Source organism: Scomber scombrus, chromosome 4 (genome assembly GCF_963691925.1).
Source record: "Scomber scombrus chromosome 4, fScoSco1.1, whole genome shotgun sequence".
Lineage (NCBI taxonomy): Eukaryota > Metazoa > Chordata > Actinopteri > Scombriformes > Scombridae > Scomber > Scomber scombrus.
The window spans coordinates 14894257-14918502 of NC_084973.1; the positions used below are offsets into that span (position 1 = coordinate 14894257).

General features: G+C 40.5%; 2 protein-coding genes across 2 annotated transcripts; one reads left to right on the plus strand and one right to left on the minus strand.

Annotated features, from left to right (window-relative positions):
- The first annotated feature begins 221 nt into the window (after positions 1 to 221).
- Positions 222 to 13114, plus strand: cmya5 (cardiomyopathy associated 5). The gene is made up of 14 exons (XM_062417843.1): positions 222 to 337; positions 1247 to 1889; positions 2045 to 5395; positions 5555 to 5926; positions 8997 to 9092; positions 9336 to 9554; positions 9876 to 10038; positions 10141 to 10275; positions 10548 to 10694; positions 10963 to 11107; positions 11348 to 11481; positions 11613 to 11730; positions 11839 to 12018; positions 12112 to 13114. The coding sequence occupies exons 1-14, from the start codon at positions 222 to 224 to the stop codon at positions 12362 to 12364; spliced, it is 6072 nt and encodes a 2023-aa protein (XP_062273827.1). The 3' UTR covers positions 12365 to 13114.
- Positions 13115 to 15210: 2096 nt separating this feature from the next.
- On the minus strand, positions 15211 to 22924 carry mtx3 (metaxin 3). Its single transcript, XM_062417524.1, has 9 exons — positions 22844 to 22924; positions 19572 to 19641; positions 18887 to 18963; positions 18291 to 18383; positions 18018 to 18200; positions 17839 to 17915; positions 17453 to 17610; positions 17104 to 17192; positions 15211 to 16938 (listed from the first exon to the last, which is right to left on the minus strand). Exons 1-9 carry the CDS (start codon positions 22922 to 22924, stop codon positions 16843 to 16845), a joined length of 924 nt encoding a protein of 307 aa, XP_062273508.1. The 3' UTR covers positions 15211 to 16842.
- Positions 22925 to 24246: the final 1322 nt, after the last annotated feature.

The following is a 24246-nucleotide window of genomic DNA, read 5'->3' on the forward strand; positions in this document are numbered from 1 at the left end:
TGCATTGCCCCTGTCCATCTCCACTCCCCACTTTTCATTCCCCACTCAAGTTTATTTCTGTCCCTCGCTGAGTCAGATGGACAGCTCCCAACTTAGAATGACACAAACAGGCAGAGCAACCCTTCTGAAATCAGAGTGGCCAAAAACATCAAGAGGACTCTAAAACATACAGAAAACGACGTTGGGAACGGCAAAGGGAAGAGCTGGTGGATATTGTCAAGATGGAGGAATGCGAGAGTCTCGACACAGAGATGACAGAGCTGCAGGAGTTTGAGTGCGGGCCTTTAGATTCTATTAGCCAGGACAATGAAGATGAGGTGGAGGAGCTGCATAACAGGTGCTTAATACACTTGTCTGGATCTTACAAGCTGAATAACCAAACTTATCCTTGTGTAAAAAGACATCTTTCCTGCTGGGATATCTTACCAAGAAATGAATTGAAATGAGTCTGTGTTGATTCATTTGCTTTGAGGATTGTTAGCTCAGATACATTTTTTCATATTGTTTCAATGTCTCAGTGTCTGAATCGTGTGACTGTACAGGTGGATCCGAGTCACACAAAGTCGTGCTCATTTAATATGTGTAAAGATCATCTGCTCTTCTGCTGATGTGATCATACAAGGAAGTGTCAGTGTGGCATTGAAGGCAGCTCTATTCTGCTATTTAATATTATTCACCATCCCATATTTTACTTTTCATTTATCGTGTTTCATACTGGGTGCTCTAGCTCCCTTTGCCAAGTCAGAAATAGTAGAAGGCACCAATATGTTGGATGTATCTTAGATGGCCTGGCATCTCTTCTCTAATATTACATGCATGACGCTTTGGGACATCACTTTGCTATAACGCCGCTGGGCCAAGCTGGATTCATAACAGGGGGGATAGCTCATAGCACATTTGATCATTATTTCATCACACCTCTCACATTGGCACCCTGGCACCAGCGACCTGGTCTAATGCTGGAGATATACACCACTTAAGTAATCATCTTGAGAAAAGATCAGCAGATGTTACCATGTTTTCTGCTTCGATTTGCTAAGTTGTTTCAGTGTTGCAAAACATGTTGGTGGTTTGTCACATGAAGCTCAGATATGTTTTAGTTTGATTCATTGGTTTGTTTTCCACTTGCATTTCCATGAGCTGTATCAAAAGGATCTCCCCTTGCAGTCTAGTCATATCGTTCCTCTTCTTGTGAACAGTCCCCCTCTTTTCTCTAACTCTCTCTGTTCATTCCTCTTTCCATCAGTCTGCGAGAAGTTGTCCAAGACCAATCTGTGAAGCCCAAACTCCAGTGCCTGATGGTGGATCCTTCATTCTCCATGGTAACTGTTCAGAGTGAGGACAGTGGTATTGTTTGGGAGACGGCCTCTAGTCGCTGCTCTACTCCCTGGGCCTCTGAGACCAGCTCCCTCTCTGAAGCCTGCAGCATGGAAAGCTCTGGAACCGCAGGCAAGATCACCATCGTCTTTGATGAGGAGAAAATAATCCGCAGGAGGACGAGGTCAGGAAGGAGCAGCAGACTAGGGGACAGGTTGAGCCGACCTGGCAGCTCAAGATCGGCCTCAGCTCTGGGAGTGGAGAGACGTGAGATGGTAGAGGTGTCTCTACCAAATGTCAAACCGGAGAAAACCGAAACAGAGCCGGACTTGGAGGAGATAAAAAGCAAAGATCAGCAGCTGTTTAGTTTGATTTCAGAGGGTTATGAGATTCTCAACATCAGGGTCCCGTCCAAACTTCCCACAGTGGATGAAGAGGAGAGCACAGAGATGCAGGACAATTTGTCTTATCTGGACCAGACTCACAAGATCAAGTCAAAAAACCACCATACTTGGAAACAACTACAGGATTATGTTGTGCCAGATGAGATGGAAACATTGGATCTTCAAGAGGTATTTAATGATTTATTTGATTATCAGAACATTTTACACTAGTTTTGGTTTTAGTTGACCTTTTGACATAAATTAGTACATACATTTGACCAATAAAAATTCATTTCAATGCATGTCCTCCATGGATTAATTTGCCAATTGTAATCACTCCACAGCCCTCGAAACAGGACTCTTCTCAGTCATTAGCGGACACAGAGCTCAGAAACACACCCAATCAGAAAGAAATCTCCAGCGACATTGATTACTTTGAGAAGTTTACCCTGCTTGATGAGGTGGTTCCTGGAGAACAAGTTCCAGAGCTGCAGGTGGAGCTGGAACAACCTTCAGTGAAACCTCAAGCAGAGGAGCAAAAGCCTGCAAAGGAGGCAGCCACAGACAGCCCATTAGCATCAGAGGACTCCTTTGTTTTTGTTACAGATGTGGAGATAGTTGGGGAACACCTGGATGAGGTCTTCTATGGAGACAGAGCTCCTTCTGATGCACTGCAGCGAAGAGAAGACAACGAGGAAGATGATGGAGCAGTGATGAGAGCACGAAGAGAAAGCCAGAGATCTTTGAAGGAGAATGGTTCAGTTTTGTTTGGGAGTGAAGAGTCCATCCTCACCCCTATCTATATCTCCCCTGGACCCCCTAAGATCATTGACCCCATCCTGCTGGAGGAGCCCACCGCCATGTCCTTCATGTACTCTGACCTTTACAAGGACGCTGTGGGTGAAAGGCGGAAGAGTGATGAGGAGTACTCTGAATCAGAAAGTGTAGCATCTTTTAAGAGATGCATGTTAGATTTGGAGGAAGCTGACGGGTACCTGGAAAAGTTCATTTTGAAAGATGAAACTGCCACAGTGGAGGTTCAATCAGAGTCAGTGGAGGACAAGAGGGATGGGAGGATGCTCTGGTCACAGAGTAAGTTTGAAATGACAGGATGTCTAACAAAAGTGGTGGAAGAAGAAGACAAGGATGAGACAAAGAAAGGGGAGCCAAAAGCACAGGAGGCCAGCACTGAAGAGATAAGAGAATATTTACAAGATAAAGTGGAAATAGTTACAGAAACAGAACGGGAAAGTGAGGAAATACAACTCTCTACTGTGACTGAAGAGCAAGCTGTCAGACAAGCCTCAGAAGAATCAATTCAGGAGTCTAAACCAATGAAGGAGAAACTGCAGGATCAGGATGTGAAACATGATGTAAAAAGAGACGAGATTGAGCCTCCTGAGAGCCGTACTGATAAGCTTCGTCCTGAAATTCAAAAGGTGGACAAGGAGAAAACAGAGGACAGTGTGGAGCACCGGCAAGAAGAACCAGAAGAAAAAGATTATGAGCAAAGTGTTATTGAATCTGAGCAGCCATGTCAGACACAAAAAGAGACAGAAAAAACAGCTGAGGTGCTTGAAGAAGCAACAGAGGAGACAGCAGTGAAAGCGCTTGTAATCACTGAGGTCCCTCAGATAGTTGTTCAATCTGAAGTACAAACAGAAACCACTGAGAAGAGTTTATCTGAGGAGGCAGTAACTGACACGGAGATGGTGGCTGCTGATGAGAAAGAGATAACTGCTGTAAAAACAGAAGAGGCAACAATTGACACAGAGATGGTGACTGCTTTTGATAAAAACATAACTGTGGCAAAAGCAGAAGAGGCAGCAAATGACACAGATATGGTGGCTGCTGTTGAGAAAGAGATAACTGCTGTAAAAACAGAGGAGGCAGCAATTGACACAGAGATGGTGACTGCTTTTGATAAAAACATAACTGTGGCAAAAACAGAAGAGGTAGCAATTGACACGGAGATGGTGGCTGCTGATGAGAAAAAGATAACTGCTGTAAAAACAGAAGAGGCAACAATTGACACAGAGATGGTGACTGCTGATGAGAAAGAGATAACTGCTGTAAAAACAGAGGAGGCAGCAATTGACACAGAGATGGTGACTGCTTTTGATAAAAACATAACTGTGGCAAAAGCAGAAGAGGCAGCAATTGACACAGAGATGGTGGCTGCTGATGAGAAAATGATAACTGCTGTAAAAACAGAAGAGGCAGCAATTGACACAGAGATGGTTGCTGCTGATGAGAAAGACATAACTGTGGCAAAAGCAGAAGAGGCAGCAAATGACACGGAGATGGTGGCTGCTGATGAGAAAGAGATAACTGCTGTAAAAACAGAAGAGGCAACAATTGACACAGAGGTGGTGACTGCTTTTGATAAAAACATAACTGTGGCAAAAACAGAGGAGGCAGCAATTGACACGGAGATGGTGACTGATTTTGATAAAAACATAACTGTGGCAAAAACAGAAGAGGCAACAATTGACACAGAGATGGTGACTGCTTTTGATAAAAACATAACTGTGGCAAAAACAGAGGAGGCAGCAATTGACACAGAGATGGTGGCTGCTGATGAGAAAGAGATAACTGCTGTAAAAACAGAACAGGCAACAATTGACACAGAGATGGTGACTGCTGATGAGAAAAACATAACTGTGATGAAAACCGAGACCCCAGCTGAAGTGAAAGAACTTGGGACTATAAGACAGGAAATGTTCAACTCTGCTGAACCCTCAGCTAAAATAGAGACATTAGCAGTTGCATCCCTGTGTAAAGAGAAAGAAGCACTTGCCCTTGAAAAAGCTCCACCTGTTGACGTTATCGCTGACTATGAACCAGTGCTACATGCACTAGTGAAGGTAACTGAAAAGACAGTGGATGAAAAAGAAATCCAAACTAAAATTCAGATTGATTTACAGGAGGTAACAAGTGGTGAGGCAACAGATGTGCAAACAGCAGTTCCTGAAGAAGAAAAAGGGCAGGAAGCTTCAACAGAGAAAATTGTGAGTGAGTCACCTAAATTTGTAACTGAAGTTGATGAGGAGTCAGAGATTAAAATTGAAATTTCAAATGAAATAACAGAACCTCCAATGCCAGACAGAGACATGACAGATTCAGACAAGAAACAGCATGAGATCCTTGAAACTGAGCAGCATCAGCAAGACAAGTCAGCAGCTGGTAGTGAAACAGAGAAAACTAAATTGACAGCTAAAGTTAGAGCTAAAACACCAACTGAGGACACAGAGACTGGTGTTCAGGACCTGGAGAATGTGGGTGCTGAGTTAATCCTTCTCGTCTCTAAAGGTCAAGCTGTAGAGATGGACATAAAGCTCGGTCAGCGGCCAGCAAAGATCACAAAAAGCGATCTCTCTGAACCTGACATCACATGCAAACTGACAGCCTCTGAAAACTCCACAATATGCTCAGAGGCTCTTCAGGCAGCAGTGAATGAAAAAAAAACAGAGCCTCAACCAGAAGTAGAACAACAAGTTGCTCTGAAGCCAGAAGCATTACTCAGAAATGAATTGGACAGGAGTTACTTACCTGCAACACCTGTGGAGGAGATTGACACAGAAGAACAGAAGACAGACAGGGACTTGAAAGAAGACGAAGGCATCTTTTCCCCTCTGAGGAGCTTTACTCCCAGGGAGGATTTATCTGAGCTACACAGAGAAGATGTACAACCAGTAGCAGCAGAGGCAGAGAAAAAGGTAGACATGTACATGGTGGAGGACACTCCAGAAATAAACATTATGACAGAGTATGTAAGTCCAGAGATCGATCTACACAGAGAAGATGTAGGACAAAAGATAGAGCGAGATGAAGCAGTTGCAGAAGGTCCAGAGGTGACTGTAGAGGAGCCTGAATATGAGATGATATACAAACAGGATGCCAGAGAGATTACAGAACCCGAAATACAGAGAGATGCAGAGGAACCAAGACCTGAGTCTTGTCAAGAGAGAGAAGAGAGGATGGAGATGAAGGTGGAGATGGAGCACAAAGTCTTCGATATGTCTGTAGATGAAGAGCTGATTGAGGATGACTATGAGATCATCGATGCTGAAGAGGAAAGACAGGCTCGATTGGCTGCTGAGCTGCAAGGGATGGACTGGTTCTGTCTCACCTGTGAATGTCTGCTGTCAAAAGACGACTGTGAGAGTGGAGAGCATTACAGCCACCAGGTGACTGCTGTAGACAAAGCTTACGAGGAGATCAAGGTAATGTGTAATTTGAATGGTCGTATTGATGTGTAAATATACAGTAACATTTGTTTTGAGTTCAAGTGAGACTTTGTCGAGCTTCAGAAACAAAACAGAAAAAATATATATAGGATAAACAGTAAACTGCATTTACATTGCACCTTACTATTCTTGCGACCACTCAAAGTGCTTTACAATACATGTCAACATTCACCTATTCACACACTTATGGCACAAGCTGCTTTGCAAGGTGCCAACGTGCTAATCAGGATCTTATCTAATGCATGTTCACACTCACACACCACTGGTGCAGCCATCGGGAACAATTTGGGGTTCAGTATCCTCACATGTGGACTGGAGGAGATGGGGATCGAACCATTGATCTTCTGATTAGGGGACAACCTGTTCTACCTCCTGAGCCACAGTGAAACCCATTGGAAAGTTGCGTATGATTAATTTTCATAGATAAATTCACTTTTATTTTATATAAAGTTTGCTCTTCAATTAACAAAATAGTAACTGTTCTTTTGATTGAATAACTTAGTTGACAAACGTATTAGTTATATATTATCAAGAAGTACACCATTGATAACTTTTAACAATACTTACTGCTTATTTTTGTATGAACTAAGCTTAGTTTACAAGTACAATATTAGTATATAAATTATTTTTATATGATGTAATAGACATGTGTAGTGAGGTGTTACAAAATGTAATTTTTAAAAAGGAAAATTAAAGGAATAGCCCAACATTTTGGGAAATACATTTGCATTTGCCTCCACGTGTATTTCCCAAAATGCGGAACTATTTCTTATCCTTATATCTGTGATATGATAAACAGAATAAAAGCAGAACACAGCTATTTATATGCTGCTGAAATGATGCAGCAGCAGCCCCCATGACTGATGCTTGCTGTAATAGTAGCTCATCATCGTACACGTTACCAGCATTATTACAGCAAAGAGTTATGATCATTGCACACTTTACTGTTGTTAGTTTGGGTCATCGCACAATAAACTGGTCCTAAAATAGTCAGCTGTAACTTTTCCACTCAGGCTGCTGGCAGGCTGCGGACATGCACATTGAATTGCTGTAATGTAATGCTCTGCTTTGATCGGTGGAAAGGTCCACTGTGACATCATCAAGTGGGGACTGATATGTGATCTGTTCACACACTGTCCTCGCTCGTTGTCACTCTGGGTCAGCACAGGGTCAGCCTCTGCTTCATTTTAATAGTCAATAGTGTCAATGCATCTTTTTGTAATCTAAAAAGTAATGTAGTAATCTTACGTTTTCTTAACCTGTTGATGAGTATTTATCAGTATTTAATATGCACATTTACTATATAGTTATCTTATGAATATAATTACAGACCACTCTGTAACAAGACAACACTTCAGTTTTCAATTGTTTTTCAGTGATCTGTGAGGACAGACAATATGAGTGAAGTGTGTTTTTATCAACAAATAAGTGAAAGATTACGGTTAACAATCACAGTAAAGTTTCTGGCATCTAAATCGAAGGCTGGAACACACAGAGGATGATCAACTATCATTTCCAGATGATATTTGAACCGAGTCTTGGCCATGTGTGATGTGTTTTAAGTGAAACATGGACAGCTGGACTCTAAATGAGACAGAGATCAAAGCTGCATGGCAAGTCTGACTTCAGCACCATGATGTGCATTCTATTCAGACGCTCCATTGGGGGGACATTAATTCCAAAACAACTTTGCAAAACTGTATCCAGTCCAATTCTCAGAGCAACCCCTCCATCTCTACAGACGTAGACATCTCAAACTATGCTCACACATTCTCCCTCATACACACACACACACACACACACACACACACAGACACACCTGTTTTCTGACACTTAGTAGAGAGGCGGTCAACCCCAGAGCGATCAGTAACCACAGCTTGACCTATTAAATCTGAGCTGTCAGTGTTGGGGTGGTGACAGGGGATTACTGCTGTTCTTCCTCCGGGAATATCCTTCCTACATTTTCCCTTACAGCTGCACAAGGCAGATTTCCTGGTTTATCACTCCAGATGACAACAATAAAAAAGATCATCCATCCTTGCTGATGGAGATAGATGGCAATTGTATTTTGCCTAAATAAAATAAAATGTTCCTCTTTTGCCACCGTTGGGAAAATGTTTGGTACCCTGTAAGTGATGAATTGAGAGAGTTAAATTAACTGTCATGAATAAATCTGCTGTGGAAATGTCTTTTTTCCATTATTGCAGTAATGAGGAAGAAGACATTTAAAGATTCCCTCCAAACAAAGGACATTTAAAAATTGTCTGCTTGGAATAATGAATTGTGTCAGAAAATATTCAGTTAACTTGTTAATACTCCATAAAATGACATCTACTCCTTCGCCCTCATTGAAGAATCCAGAATCTATAATTATATAAATATTCTTAATTTTAAAAGTTGAACCGCTGGACACAAAATGTCCAAATGTTTCCAAACCACACTTCTGTAAGTTGTTTACTGGCCCTTGATTTGCTCCCAACTAGTTGGGATGTCTATGTTTGCAGGCCCACCTCTTCACCTCAAGGGAGTACAGAGAAACTTTCCACTTTCAAGACATTAATGTGAAAACAGCTTCTAGTGTCAAATTGCACATACAACATTCTGCATAGTGAATCTCAAACATCCAACTGAAGGAACAAACAGTTAAATACATTATTTGACTGGAAGAGGACTTTAAGTTAAAAGACGATACAATTTACTGACATAATGCAAGTTCTTAAAATACAAATTCAACACTGAATGTAGAAATCCACTGCTGCATTGTTTTCCATCACTTGAAACTGTCAAACGTGTTGCACCCGGATCAGGTTTTTATCCCATAACTCCTCCAAGATAATTCACCTGCTTTGATCTCACTGGTTGGTGAGCAGCCCCAATGTGATTCAAAGTGTCAGCGCAGTGAGAAAGCATTGCAGCAGCAGCAGCAGCAGCAGCAGCATTGATTTAAAGCATTAATGTGAACATGTTGCAAAGATGATCCTTTCCTTAATCCCAGTTATAATATACTGTAAATGTGAAACTTAACCTATCTGTGTCTTTATACCAGGAGAGGCTGGGTGACTGGATCTCAGAGCTGCAGGGGAGGTCCGAGAACATTGAGGACCTGGTATCTGAGCTGGAGCTGGCCTACAACTCTGTAGAGGTAAAGCACACCGACTTAATTGTGTTAGTGCCTTGGTGGAAAGAAATTATGCCATAATTATATATCTGAGACATAAAAATGTAATGTCTTTTCAGTGTAAAATCAAACACTTTTAATACAAAATGGGACTCTATCATTCTTAAAAGTGTCATCCAATCATAAAAAATACTGTTTAATTCCCTTTTGCGTAAGTTACACTGATTGGACATCACCTCTCCTGTCTGTTCCCCTCCTCTCTTCCAGGACCACTGTGTAGAGACTGAGGCGGCGATGCAGGTGCAGAACGAGGAGATAATGGCTTTGGTGATGGAGCAGTACAACAACATGTCTGTCAACATGGAGGAGGAAAAGAAGGCCAAGCTGGAGCAGCTGTATGACCAGATCGTCTCCTTTCAGGGAAACATCGACTCTGCTAAGGCCACTCTGGACATCACGGCCAGAGAGGCTGAGACTGATGCTCGGGTGAGTCCAGATGCTTCTGAAACTTAGTATTACATTTGCCCACTGGTTGTTTTTTTCAGTTTGTGTCAAACTTCTGATCGATCCCTCTTCAATCTGTTCTCCCATTAGTCACCTGAAGACATTCATGCAAGGTATTGTGCTTTCAGTGAATGGAGAGTGAGCTTGTGTTGTTTCGTATACACTAACATATTACTGGGTAGTGATAACTAATACAGCATGCTGTTTGACCTGCAGAGCTGTGAACTGTGGGGTAAATTTTCTTCAACATTTTCTATTCCAAACTCAGCCTGCAGCAAGAAGGATTTTGACACTGACTTGTAGTTGCAGCCAGAGGCTAAATACTGTGATTGTGTATTTAGACTCAAGGCAGCTCTGGAGTCAAGCATGTCACTGGAGCTGGGTCCCAAGGGATTGCTGGTATTCGAGGACTACACCAAAGGCAACGCTTCCAGCTCAAACCTTGCACAACGAAAGGGAATCCCAGGTCAGTCTGATATAAACATGTTTGCAGATGCATCTCAAATATGCAGGAAGTCTGTTTTCTTGTATGTGACAGTCATGAATCTTATATATTTCCTGGCCTCAGTGCCTCAAAGGCCTACACTTCAGCCCCAGGAGCCAGGCTCAGCCACAAGCACTAATGTCACCGTTTACTGGAAAATCAACCCAGGAGATATCATAGACTGCTTCCAGGTGTACTGCATGGAGGATCCACAAGGAGGTAAATACTCCCAGGATGGTTTTTAAACTGGAAAATAGTTGCCAAAGTTCTGTTTTTCTAACATCCTTTTCTGACTAACAGTTCTTGAATTTGACAAAAGGATGATGGTTGTTCTGAGAAAAAGTAAATGTATTAAAGGTCTTCTATGGATTTTATACCAGTGTATTCTGATATTTGTAGTGGGCACAGTTTTTGTTGACACAATATATAAACTCACATTCTTTTGTCTCCATAGTTATGTTACTACATGTCTGTATTGCTGTTGTCCGCAGCTGTGTCAGAGGAGTACCGTGTGACAGTGAAAGAGAGTTATTGTGTCCTGGAGGAGCTGGAGCCTGATAAGATGTACAAAGTGTGGGTGATGGCTGTCAACTATACCGGCTGCTCTCTGCCCAGCGAGAGACTTGCCTTCAGAACTGGTCAGTCCACACACTGCAGCTTAAGTTACAACAATACTACAACCTTGTCTGATGGACAGAGTTGTAGTATTATTGTAACTTAAGCCCTAAACTGGAAAGCTTTTTAAAACATTTTTTTATTTGCTTGTGTGCTAGAGACAATTTGATTTTTCAAGTAATTATTCTACACTACATCAGTGTGGCTGAATGTTTAACGGTATTGCACTTCAAAGCCAGAAGACATTTTCACACTGTCCTGGTTTTATTAATCTGGCTTTGTTTATGGCAGCTCCATCAGTGCCAGTGATTGATACTGAGCTCTGCACTGTCATGTGGGATTCAGCCATGCTGAGATGGAGCCCAGGAAAGCATACTGGACAGAGTTACACCTTGGAGTACTGTCGCCAGTATGAACTGGAGGGAGAAGGGCTCAGGTGGGTCTAAGGCACCTCACAGATCAGACCTGGATTACCAAAGGCTGCAGCTAATTTAACAAGATAGCTGTCTTGGAATTCACTGAAAAAAACTAGCTGAATAAAGCAAATGTATTCAAACTTTGTCAAACTTACAGTTATATGTTGCCATCTTTGGAGATACAAAAGCTAATTCCTTTCATGTATGTCTATTTGTACGTATGTGTCTGCCTATATGTGGTGTCTTTACAATATTTCTAGATCAATATCAGGTATCAAAAGCTGTGAACATAAAGTTCTCCTGCAGCCCAACGAAAACTACCTGTTTTACATCAAAGCTGTGAATGAGGCTGGAGCCAGCGAACAGAGCGAGGCAGCACTTATTTCTACCAAAGGTAAAAAAATAAAATAAAATAAAAACCTACTTTATAACTATCTTTATACTGCTATTTGTGTGTCATGTTGCACAAATACAGTGCAGAATTGACTATTTCCTTCAAATTTTCTTACCTCTGTTTTTTTTTAGGAACAAAGTTCCACCTGCTGAAAGCTTCAGCTCACCCTGCTCTGGATTTGTCAGCGGACCAGACCACCCTGCATTACTCCCCTGATGCACATGAACATGTACCACACCTAGACAAACAGTGAGTTTAACACTGTTTCAGTCATCCCTTACCACTCTTCAGACCCTGGAAACTGTATAAGGAATATACATTATTTTAAATTTTAAAATGTAGTTTGTGTTTTTCCAGGTGCCCGTCCATCCTGGGTGAGTTGTTGCCAGCAAGAGGCCACTACTACTGGGAGACCGTTGTTTCAGGAAGTGCAGCTTACAGGCTGGGAGTGGCATACAGCACAGCCAATAAAAGTAACATCCCACTAGGAGAAAACAGCCTGTCTTGGTGTTTGCAGTGTATACCAGCACCATCCGGGTAGGGATAAAGCACCTCCCTTCATTTTCAAAGATGTTTCCCATCATTGTCTTAGTCTAAAACGTCCATCTGTGCTTCCTTTTGTCTCTCCAGCTGCAGTTATCAGTTGCTCCACAATGATGTTCAGTCCAGTGTGTTTGTGATTGAGTCACCTGAGCGGGTGGGTACTCTCCTGGATTACCAGCTTGGTCGTCTATCTTTCTACAATGCCCAAAGTGGTCAGCTGTTGGGTGCCTTCAGCCAGAGCTTCACCCAGCTGTGTCACCCTGCTCTGGCTCTGGAGATGCCCGGCCACCTGGAGGTCTGCATGGTGCCAGAGGTGCCGGAGTTTGCTAAGGACAGCTAGTTCTGCTGACTGCCTCACACACTGAAGAGTTTACAGTTCATGTTGGACTTTCTTACTGTATAATGATTACAATGATCACTACTGAATAGTTAAAAAAAAAAGTGCAGATAAGAAGGAACATTCAGAATACTGATCTCCAGTGAAAAGGTAAAAGGCCCGATTGGATCATTAAGAAAACATGTCTCTCTGATTGATAATCAATTGAACTTATTTTCGTAATAGAAATAGAAACTTCTTGTAAATATCAAACATAGTGCAAATTACTGATGAGGGTGTACAACAGGATTGAAATTGAACTGAAATTGAGAGCCTTGGTTTGTTTTGTCACAGGTGAGTGTCTTGAGTTTTGTTTCATCAAGGCAAAAATTAGATTGAGGATCATTTTGTAATTTTTATCATAACAATGCTGACGTGAGTTTTGTACTGCTTTGTAACTGTTCTATGGTTTAGCCATTTTCAGTTTCCTCATCTTTTGTCAAACCCTCACTGGTAGATAGCAGAGAGTAAAGGCTCTGACTGCATACTGAAGTTTAACACATGCAAACATCAACTGGTTAAATCCTCTTGTCTCCAAGAAATATACTGCAGCACTTTTGAACTTTCATATTGTGAATATGCCTGTTTTGTATAAATAACCTTTGTAAACAGATATGATCAGTTCTATATTTTGTTATGCTGATGAACTGTTTTCCTTTCACTGTCTTGTAAACTGATTTTCACGTTTGAGCCGAATGAACATGATTATTTTTCTATTTGCACAACTTGACTGTTTTGTACTTGGCTCATTAGCTCACATCAATTCACCACTAGAGGGCCACAGTGCTCCACCTGCTTCAATATTTGCTGATCTTCTGAAAAGCACCAGAGTTGACCCATTCTTTGCCCCATATAATATGGACAGTTTAAGTTAAAGTCCAGTTACTGTTAGTCATGCACCTGAAGATGAAGGGGAGTGACAGCACAACTTTAGCTGAGACATGCAGTGTAATCTCACAACTATGAAGTGATGATGTCTAACAAAAAAAGATCCTGAACAACTATTGAGACAGTGATGGTAAACCATACAACCTCTGACATAAGTAGAATTCAAATATATTTTTTAATAAAAGTATTCTTTTGTTTCTGTTTTCCTTAAAAGATCTTATTGTCGTCCACATTTACCAAGCAGACCTACTGTGACGTACTATAAACTTACTGCATCAGCCCTCAAATATGTGTAAACTTAACGACAAATTAAATGTGGGCCTCTGGAATTTAGATGAGTTTAGTCAGTCACAATTTAAAAGGCTTGAATCCATCTCTGCAAAATCTATCACACACTTATTCATAGATTTCCAGGATGTTTTTTTTTTTTTAAACGACATTAAGCTACTGTAGGTTCATGAGCCACACACCCTCCTGACTAAACTGCATGTTTTTCCAGAAGACATGTCATTTCATAGTTATTACGTTACTATTTTCCATGCATTTGTACCTTTTCCCCCCTCACCTCTGGCACCTTTCCTCATTTCTTGGGAAGCAGAGAGGGGAGGAGAGTGAGAGGAAGAAGAGTGTGACGCAAAAACATGCAGAACATCAGGCAACAGCTCCTGAAAGCTTTTCCAAGTAAATGAGGACTGACGTGTCTAGGTTGTCTTGTCTTCTGGATTGGGAAATTGGACTAATTCATGTTGTTTTCTTGCTGAGATTTGGAAGGATCTGCCTCAACGGAAAGTTTTCACAAGGAAGTGAGGTGTTGCAGGCCTGTTTTTGTTCCACATCTCACCAACAGTTCTTTGACAACCATGACTATGATTTCATGAACATATATTTTTCTAACCTAGCAAATCAGAAAAACAGGGTGACAATTGTGAAATGAAATCACTGAAATTGAGAAGATACAAACACATGTATTTTTAGTACAAAATTGACAACAGATCCACATGTGGTATTTATTTCTTGTTGCTGTAACTATTAAATATCCTGCCAAGAGAAGGCTCAGCAGGAGTCGCTCCTTCACGTGACCAATGACTTGGACAATTGATGTCAAGTTTGCATCATTTCCTCTCAGCTTAATTACTTTCATTGTTTCCATTTCTCAAGGCCAAAACCAAACAAAGAGCACTTTATCCTCCCAACATCTAAATAACCGATCACTCAATCAGTGAGGCGTGGCGGCAAGAGTGAAATCTTCTGTAATTATTACTGGAAATAATAACATCCATTAGCATGACTTGCTGCAACAGCTTAAAAGGAAACGTTGACTTTTTAAGAGGAAAAATAGGAGGCTACCAGCTTTATACCTGTGGTAGGCAAATAGTGACCCATTTGTGAAAATCCCAATGAATAAGCTTGTTAATTCTAATACTGCCTACAGACGAAGAGAGGCATTAACACCATGGTTACACCATGCTATTTGAACTGTGCATGGTGCTCAAATTAAGTCTAATTAACCTACCAGAAGTAACATTTTAATGTGTCAATTCCAGCTGTTTTAATTCCAATAAAGTGGATAACCAATTAAGTCTGGTCTCATACATATTGCGTCATTTTTAGCCAAATGAGTATTAAAATGAGCTGTAACTGTTAGCCCTCACTTACTAATGGAATAAATGACGTAATCAATTAATTATATTCTAAAATGAAAGAAATAAACTAACTATATAGGCCTACTGTGCTGGCTAGTGGACCATAAATGAAAAAATCCTGATTAAAAATGCCTATGGTTGAACACAATTGCTGAGCTCTGTCCTGTACCATTAAATATACACTCCAGTTGAGATTTTTTATTTTGCTTTAAAGAATGACAATAGGCATAGTTTGATTATCATATTTATATTGTAATGATATGAAGACAGCCACAGTAATGTCAAAGACAATTTATGACAACATTTCAAAATTATGAAGGACACTGTCAGCATTTTGTTGACTGTACAAAGACACCAGGAGTCATGAAGGCACACTGCACCCATATGGTCCTCACAAGCCTATCTGTTGTCCAACAACATGCAGTAACTGGCAGCACAAACGCTCAAATGATTGCTCTGGTTTCAAAATATGGGGCTTTGAAAGGAATGTATCCATGAGGTGATTTTTCTTGGGGGACTTGCAAGAGTTTCTTAGTAGTATTTTCAGACTGAGATGCTGACCACGAGACCATGAAAACAATCACATGGACACAGTGTTATTAATAATCAGTAATGTATAAGCTGTGAGGATATTAAGGAACATGACAGAAAATGAAAAGTGCCTTAAAAGTAATAATAATAATATACAAATAAAACACAAAAGGCAAATAATAACACATTGCTGCATGAAACAGACACTTCAGGTTAAATAAGGTGACCCTTAAATACTGTACGCACAGCAAACAATGAAAATCAACACAAAATTAATGTTTTACAAAAATATCTGAGTCGTGAAAAAAAAGGCAACAACAGAAGTGAGTGGATTGTTAATGACACAAAATTTCTTGCACAACAAAGAGAACACGATTGAAAGACACACTGGTTTTCTGAGGGAACACACACAAACACACATTAGTCCCAAATATTTTGCGTGAATAAGTTAATACAGTGCGTAAGGCCCTTCCATTACCTCAGAGTAGCTAGTAAAGATTGTGAACAAGCTAATGAGCCCTATTAGAGGAAACAAGTAAATTGCATTGATTTGTTAAACTGAAGTAATCATGAAACTATTTACAACTATACAAGCTGTACAAAGCAGATGACGGAAAGCAAAATGAGTAACTAGTTATTCCTCTAATCATGACTGCATATATTCTATACATTGCACTAAATTAAATGTTATTTGAATTTACAGAACATTTTTACAGTGGATTTTAGGAAGGAAATATGCTCAGAAGGATTTACAATCCTTGCTGCATTGACATATTTATAAAGTAGTGTAACGTAAGTGAGCTAAATCAATCTTGCCATAAGGTGTTTTAGTCCAACATGGTTCTACTTTGTGACCAATGTCTCCTTAACTCGGTAATTCTAATTTCCTCATGACGCAGTACAGCTATAGTGTGATCATATGAAAAACAGAAAACACATTTCCCTTTAAGAAAGTAACAGGTTAAAAACAAAAATGGACGCTCTGAGAGGTCAAACGGTGTCCCTTATTTTCCCTGCTGGACTTCTCATTTCTTTTGGCTTCCCCTTGAACTTTCTGTGTCTTTCTCATCTAGCTCCACTTCATAGCATTCCACCCGTAACCACGTACATGCGCTTTAAAAATAAAAACCGTACACATGCACTTTTCTTCTCTTTCAGACCAACATCTTTGAAATCAATCATTATCTTAAAATACTCTTTTTTTATAATCGTTTAAGCATACTTCCATTAAATTTTAAGTTATTTTCCTTTCGAGATATAGCTCAAGTTGATTACAATTTTACGAGTTGAGTCCAATTCAGAACTTCGCCTTTTATCTACAGGGTGTTCCTCCTGGAGTTATGTGGCTGGATCTGGGAGTCAGGGTTGAAAAGTCAGGGGTTAGGCAGGTGTAGAGCTCTTCTCACTGGCCAGACTGGGTTTGGGGTCTGGTCGGTGGGGTTTGTGCTGAGGGCTGCTGCGAAGATTGTCATCCATCTGTAGCAAAAGTACAGTTTGCTTAGAACACACACACAAGAACACATAATATGATAATGATTCAGTAAGGAATCACTACAACTAGTATTTAGTACAGCTGAGACTGTACCTTTCAAATGCAATCATGAACCCATGCAAAGAAGAGAAAAGGGAAAGCAGAAGCACCTTCTCTATCAAGTTGGACTCTTTGTTTACAAGCTGAGTTAGTTTCTGCAGGTTGGCATCCATTGTTTCCTGAACAGGTGGGGGAGGACCTGGAGAGAGATGTAAGTAAGAGGACACCCACAGAAGAAGAAAGAGACAGCCGAGAGTCAGAGGAACAAGAACCATGTTAGGTCATTTAGCACCCGAAAATAAAGCAGATACAAAGAGCAAGAAGGAAACAAAGGTGTGTGAAGCAGAAAATGATGATAATGTTAGTTGTTTTGTGTGCTGCTTGGAAATGTAACATTTCCATGTTGACCATAAACAGCTAAAACCCACAAAATCTCCTGTGGGTGCAGTGTGATCTTACAAGGGTGGCTTGAGCTGAAATACACCGCGAGGATGTTGTCACAGAAGCATGTGAGGTTATCCAGCTGTCTGAGGTGGCTCTGCAGAGGGCTGCTGGGGAGGCTGGCTTTGTGGAGAGGAGCCACAAAACCAAACACAAAGGCGTCCAGACTGGTTGGCCTACAGTCACAAATACATGTATAAAACATACAACACTGACAAACAATACAGCAGAGCAATATGAGATACTGTATCTGCCCTAAAAGTACCATTATTTACATTGACAGGTTGTTTTCTTTATCCTTTTTTCGATAGGTACAGGTCATTGTGTCTATGTTTAATCATACTGCTCAGCCATATTCAATTAGTAAATAGATCAATTAAGACAAAAGGACCTAAAGTACTTACGAGTTGCCAAAGAAGTAGTTTTCTGTTCCCAGTCTGTAGGAGAGCAGATTCAGGCACTCTTTAGCATCACTGTAGATCTGAGGCAGACAAAGAAACAAATAATTACAGCAGACTTTGTGGTCACAAGAATGACACGCAGACTATGATGTAATGGAGGAATTAAGTGCATCAGTATTTACCTTTCCTTCCACCTCAGTGATTCTGTGTAGCGGCGACTCTCCTTTGGTCAGCAGGATACGGGAGAGGGCGATTTTAGCGAGACAACTCGGGACGAGGAAGTTAAGAGGGAACGGCGAGCGTGACGCAAACCACGGCCGAGTCAGGTTGGCGTAGTTTTCTGCATCCACCCAGAAAGTGTGCAACTGTCAGACAGAAAAATATCAGCCTAAAGATGAACAGTACTCACACTTAAACATTTGTCAGGGAACAAGCAGATGAAGGGATGGTGTTACCAGAGCTGGTAGTAGTTTCTCTTCCAGCAGAGCAATGTATGCCATGGTGTCTGCTCCTTGTCTGGCTGTCAGCTCGTAGTCGGCATTAAATCTCTGAAAAAACAGAAAATATTATTGAATCTGCTGCAATCCTACTCGTGTTTGGCTCCCCAGTGTATTACTGGCTACAGTTACGCCAGACCCCTCAGGTCATCTGGTAGTTCCAGTCGACTAACTGTAGAATACGATCTAGGTCTTCAGAGGAATCTTTAACCTGAGATCAGTCTCCACTGTTTCCACATTTAAAAGAAATCTTAAAACCTTTCTGTGTTCTCAGGCTTATGACAATTTCTTACCTGAGTGAGTATGGCTGGACATCTGTTTTTAAGCTGATTTTTAACTGTTTTTTATTTACTCTATTCTTGTGTAATGTGTGTGTGTTTGTGTGTGCTCATATGGTGTTAAAATCTGTCTTTTTAAACTTTGCTTTAAAATGATCAATTTCTCTAATAATGATGTCAAGCACACTGAAGTGCAATCGTGTATGAAAGAAGCTATACAAATAAAACTGACTTTTCCTGACGTGTTCACTGAGCAGCCCTGGCGTTCACTCTTACCTGTTTTCTCAGGAAGTTAAGAATCTGTGATGGTTCTGTAACTGCTGAGTCTCCACAAACCAGCTCTGGGACCGTCGCTGCAGGACAAATGAAAACAGTATTCGAATAAATATGAATCAGATTTATTTGCCAAGTAGTACAGGGAATTCAATGTGGTCCAGATGTCAACAGAGAACAGTAATAAACATGAACATTAAACAATAAAAATAAGCACAAACATATCAGTGTAGCTAATTTGAAAGGATACTGTGTAGTGGGGGTGGACTATGTGTTTGCATGTTGCCATGATTAAAACTATATATGTGCAGACTGTAAACATAAGTATGAATAAAAATGTAAATATAAATATAAATGTAAGTGTAAATAAACCAATTATGTGTATTAACAGGGTATATATGTACAGTTAACAAAAAGAGCTTTTCATCTAAATGGCATATCCTGTTACTGTCTTGTTACCTAAAATGTATTGTACATTAATTCCCTCAAATTTGGAACCTAATCAGATGCCTGAAAATATAAAAATGAACACATCAAATCTGTATTTTTCAATCTTGTCAAGTTTAAATCATTTTATGTATTGTATCAAATATTCCTTTTCAGTCACAGAATTTTCCCTCAATCACATTATGGGTGTCAAGCAATCCCATGTTAAGGAAATTCTGGTTTATAGGAAGCTGCAGCCCACCTGTTAGAGTTTTCCATGTCCAGTCGATAGGAGAAGCTGTGAGTTTTGCCCCAGAAAACGTGGCGTATGCCTGAAAGAAAACACACAGTTGAATCAGGACAGATGATAAAAAGAGACAACAGTTAGTGCACCCATGATATAAAATTTGTTACGCTGACATTTTTAATTCAAACACAGTCGTCTGTTGAATCCAATGAAAACTATCAGGCCATCAGGCCAGTATGCACCCCCCAAAGGAATCTTGCCAGAGGAATTTCTTTCCTGATTAAACGTTTAAACGTACAAAATGTTGTGATTTTTCTGGAGTCCGCAGTGATGTCTTACAGTGTGTTGTTTTGTCTGACCAGCAATCCAAAACCCAAAGATGTTCAGCCAACAACAGAAAATAGAGAGAAAAGCAGCAAATCATCGCATCAGAGGAGCAATAACCAAAGAATATCTGGCTTAAAAAATGACAGCAGCAATTAATCAATTATTTTCTGTCGATTCACTGACTACCACCTCAGCTCTTAAGTCAGTTTTTACATTGTCTGCTTCCTTATTGATTTATATGATTTTTTTTTTCTTCATGTTACACACTGACGCCTTGATAAGGGTACAATGATGGAAATAAGATAAGATATTCCTTTATTAATCCCACGATGGGGACATTTACATTACTGCAGCAGCAAAGTGGACAGTTAAAATAGAATAGTGTCAATAAAAAAGAATAAAGAACAATAAATAATAAGTAAGTACAAAAGCAATAAAGAATAACAATAGTAAATTAAAGCCGCAAGCGGCGATGGCGGGCCCTCGCTCACCCATGCCACCGCGGGGCCTGAGGCATGGCGGGGCTGTGGCGTGAAGCAGAAAAGTGAGAAAAAACCTGGAAGGAGGCCAAAAATGCAATGTTTCGTTCATCCAGTAGGGGGCAGTCACAGGTAGTTACACATATGGTCTGGTGTGGTCTGGTGTGTTCAGGGCGGCCACTCATCAGTCATGTGAAGTTTGGAGTGAATTGGACAAAGCATGAAGGAGTTATGAGAGGTTGATGGTTCATCCACCAGGGGGCAGTAATGGGATGCATGCAGGTGTGTTCAGGGTCAGTCCCTCATCACACATGTGAAGTTTCGTGGAAATCGGACAATGTTGATGCAAAAAATGGCACTTCCTGTTTCCACTAGGGGGAGACATGAGCGACACCCCTATCAGATGGAAGAGGTCTCCACCCTGGACCTGTGTATCAATTTTCATGATGATACGTGTTCAATAAAGCCATCAAAAAGCCAAACGTATTTTCATGGCGAGGAATTGATGGTAGCCACGCCCCCACAGGGACGCCATTACTCGTAGCTTCACAGTGTTCATAATGTAGCTTCACCAACTGGTTCTGCATGTTTTAGAAGTGGAATGAAGTTGATGGGGTCAACTATGTATTTTTCATGAATTTAAGTTCACTTCCTGTTACCACCGGGGGGCGCTATGAGTTACGTGGGAAGTTAATATATCGGGACGTTCAGGGCGGAGCCATCATCCTGTCCAGCAAGTTTGAAGCTGATTGGATGAAGTATGTGGGCGTGAGAGCCACTCGTATGTACATGGCGAGCACGCCAAAGTTAGTTGAGCCCTGGCAGACACGCCCTTTGACCTACGGATGCGCAGAGCACAACTTAAGCTCAGCTAGGTCTGGAGATGTTGCGTACCTCATTTGAACTTGATCGGGCGAACGCTGTGGGAGGAGTTAATTTGAGGCGGGAAAAATCAAAACCAAAATGGCCGACTTCCTGTTGGGTTGAGGTCATGAGGTCATGAGGTCAAGAGGCTTTTTTGCATATGTGGGTATAATACATATGTGTACCGAATTTTGTGTGCATAGGACAAAGTTAGCAAAATTCCCTATGGGCATTTTTGGACTTTGTAGGGGGCGCTATTCCGCCATTCTGCGTCGACCATGTGCGACCACCCAAAAATATCAAATTTCGGATGAGGCCGGACGTCCGTGCAAAAGTATAAGCATTTTCGCATTTGGGAAAGGGGCGAAATTGGGGCACGAAATGTCGGAAGAATAATAATAATAATAATAATAATAATAATAATAATAATAATAATAATAAACATTACAATTTCAATAGGGCTTTCGCCGCTCGGGCCCTAAAAATATAGTAAAATAATAGTAATAGTGACATTATACAAGAGTAATATTGGTGTTGAGTGATAATATACTTGAGTTTGATATTGTTATTGCACAGATTTTAAAGCAAAATATATATACAAATAAATACATTTATATATTTACTGTCCAGGTTGGAGGGGCATGTGAGGTCTACTGGGAGCAGTGCTCATTTGACAGTCTGACAGCTGCAGGGAGTAAGGACCTGAAATAAGTGCAGGACTATCCCTGACAACATATGTTATGTTTTAATAAATACATTAGAATACTGTTAAAATATTCAACCAATAATCAGTGTACCTAAACAATCATTTGGGCAGGTATTTAAGGTAATCATTTAGCCTTGGTGTTATTGTTTTCTGGATCACTTATTCTGACTTCTCTGTTGTAAAATTGAAAGATTTAGCTTTTAAATGAGAACAGAGTTATACCAAAGGTTGAAGAACAGTAACCTTCTGACTTTAGGCACATGTAATTCGGGTTTGTGCACAAAAATATGATGCCTGGAAAGAAGTTAAATGCTTTACAAGATGTCATGTCATCTTTTCAGAAATGTAGTGCAGGTGTCACCTTGTGGCAAGAGTTGCAAATGCACTCCGGTAAGACACAGCATGATCAACAAAGCAGCAAACAGCTCGACATTCATTTTCTGAGCAGGTTAGTTTTACCTCAGACACTGACGTCAAATACCAAACAAGACTGCGGGGAAGAAAACCCAAAGAAATGCAAATATCAGCCTCAACAAGCTGACCTTGAAGGACCACACAGTGTCAGCAGTGAGAGCGACTTCTGACAACTTGCCACACGTGTAGGACAGGCACAGATAGTATCTTACAGCTGGACAAACATCACATTCATCTGCTTAAGTTAATGTTATTTATCTATCGACGCGGCTACCAAGCAAAGTGCTGCAGGGAAGTTAGCATGGAGGCTAACCAGAGATACACAGGGAGAGAGGGAGAGAGAGAGAGAGAGAGAGAGAGAGAGAGAGAGAGAGAGAGAGAATGAGAGTGAGAGTGAGAGAGAGAGAGAAGACGCAGGAAGAGTAAGTTAGACCTGTCTTCTTAAAACTAAGGCTGGGTAAAAACTGGCCGTATTTTAAAGTAGGAGTTAACATTACCAGAACTATGAGGGAGTCGGTGTGCACGGAAGGCAGACCCCAGTCTCCTCCCCAGCATCTCAGCTCCATGGCAGCCGCCATGTTTTGATTCAATGGAAGGAGCTGGTGACGTCACGGTGTAGTTGTCATATCCGCAGAGGTGAAAAGTCTGTTTTTAAGTTTATTCATTTATTTATCTGAATCATTTTACTTTAATTCCCGTAACTGCCCTTTAATATTTTATTTTATTTTATGTTATGTTATGTTATGTTCTTCATATCAGTCAGTGGTGGAAGAAGATCCAATACAGCAATGTAATAATACTCTATTACAGTTAAAAGTCCTGCATGAAAAATCCTATTTAAATAAACCTAAGTATTAGCTGCAAAAAGTATGTAAAGTATTGAAGTGAGGGTAGTGGTTTGGACCCTCTGACTGATTTATTATTGACATTATTAGATTATTAAGCATCAGTGTTAGAACTGTTGTAGATGCTGTAGGTGGAGCTAGTTTCAACAAATATATACAGGTAGCTAGTTTAGTCCAGTGGTTCTTAACCTAGGGGTTGGGCCCCTCCAAAGGGTCACCAGATCAATCGGAGGGGTCGTGAGATGATTAGTGAGAGAGGAAATAAGATAAAACAAAGTTCTGATACACAAATGTTTTCAGTTTTTAGATTTTTTCTTTAATCTTTGATTTTTGGTGAAATATTGGATCATTTGAACATTTATTGAATTGAAACGTGTCCACCAAATCACTGTACTATGAAGCTTTTAACAACAAACATCTTAAATGTGACCCCAGCTACACTGATTTTAGAAAGATGTCAAAAGCCAAAAAGGTTGTACACCACTAGTTTAATCTTTAACAAAGTGTTGTATTTTAAAAGCTTGTTAGACACAAGTACAGTACTCAAGTAAATGTATTTAGTTACCCTTTCAGTCAAAAACATAAATGTGAATGTGTGAGCAGTGACATGTAAAGTGCTGAAAAGTCAAAACAAAGCTTAAGTCCAACAAAGGAAAAAATCTGCAGCTGCTGGCTGGGATGAGTCCAAGTGAGAAAGAGCCAACAACGCTGTAAGTTGGCCTTTCATCCTATGGGATCACTGGGCCCAGGTGCTCTGAATCGCATTGGCTGCCACAACTACATTCCTCTGGTAACTTTATAGGAAAACACAGTATCTTATAACCACACCTGTATCAGTACAGTAGGTTAAGTGAGGCAGGGTCCATCATATTATTATTTTATTTATTATTACTTTTATACTTTGTCCTGTAATCATGTTGACTGTTTCAACAAACTGAAAGGGAAGTTTTCACTTTCAGTTTCAAGAAATTTCATTATGATGCCGCAATGTTTTCTGTTGTTAATAATAATAAAATAATACATTGAATATGTGCTAAAGTATGGATACATTCAAA

What these genes read in the sequence shown, in the direction of transcription:
- cmya5 (XM_062417843.1), top strand. Translation starts at nt 222, where the DNA reads ATGGAGGAATGCGAGAGTCTCGACACAGAGATGACAGAGCTGCAGGAG. An exon ending in AGGCTGAGACTGATGCTCGG is followed by an intron (nt 9,555 to 9,875) that starts GTGAGTCCAGAT and finishes ACTGACTTGTAG; the next exon opens with TTGCAGCCAGAGGCTAAATA. An exon ending in CTGGAGGGAGAAGGGCTCAG is followed by an intron (nt 11,108 to 11,347) that starts GTGGGTCTAAGG and finishes CAATATTTCTAG; the next exon opens with ATCAATATCAGGTATCAAAA.
- mtx3 (XM_062417524.1), bottom strand. Translation starts at nt 22,924, where the DNA reads ATGGCGGCTGCCATGGAGCTGAGATGCTGGGGAGGAGACTGGGGTCTG. An exon ending in AGAAACTACTACCAGCTCTG is followed by an intron (nt 18,201 to 18,290) that starts GTAACACCATCC and finishes TCTGTCTGACAG; the next exon opens with TTGCACACTTTCTGGGTGGA. An exon ending in TTTCAGCTCAAGCCACCCTT is followed by an intron (nt 17,193 to 17,452) that starts GTAAGATCACAC and finishes ATCTCTCTCCAG; the next exon opens with GTCCTCCCCCACCTGTTCAG.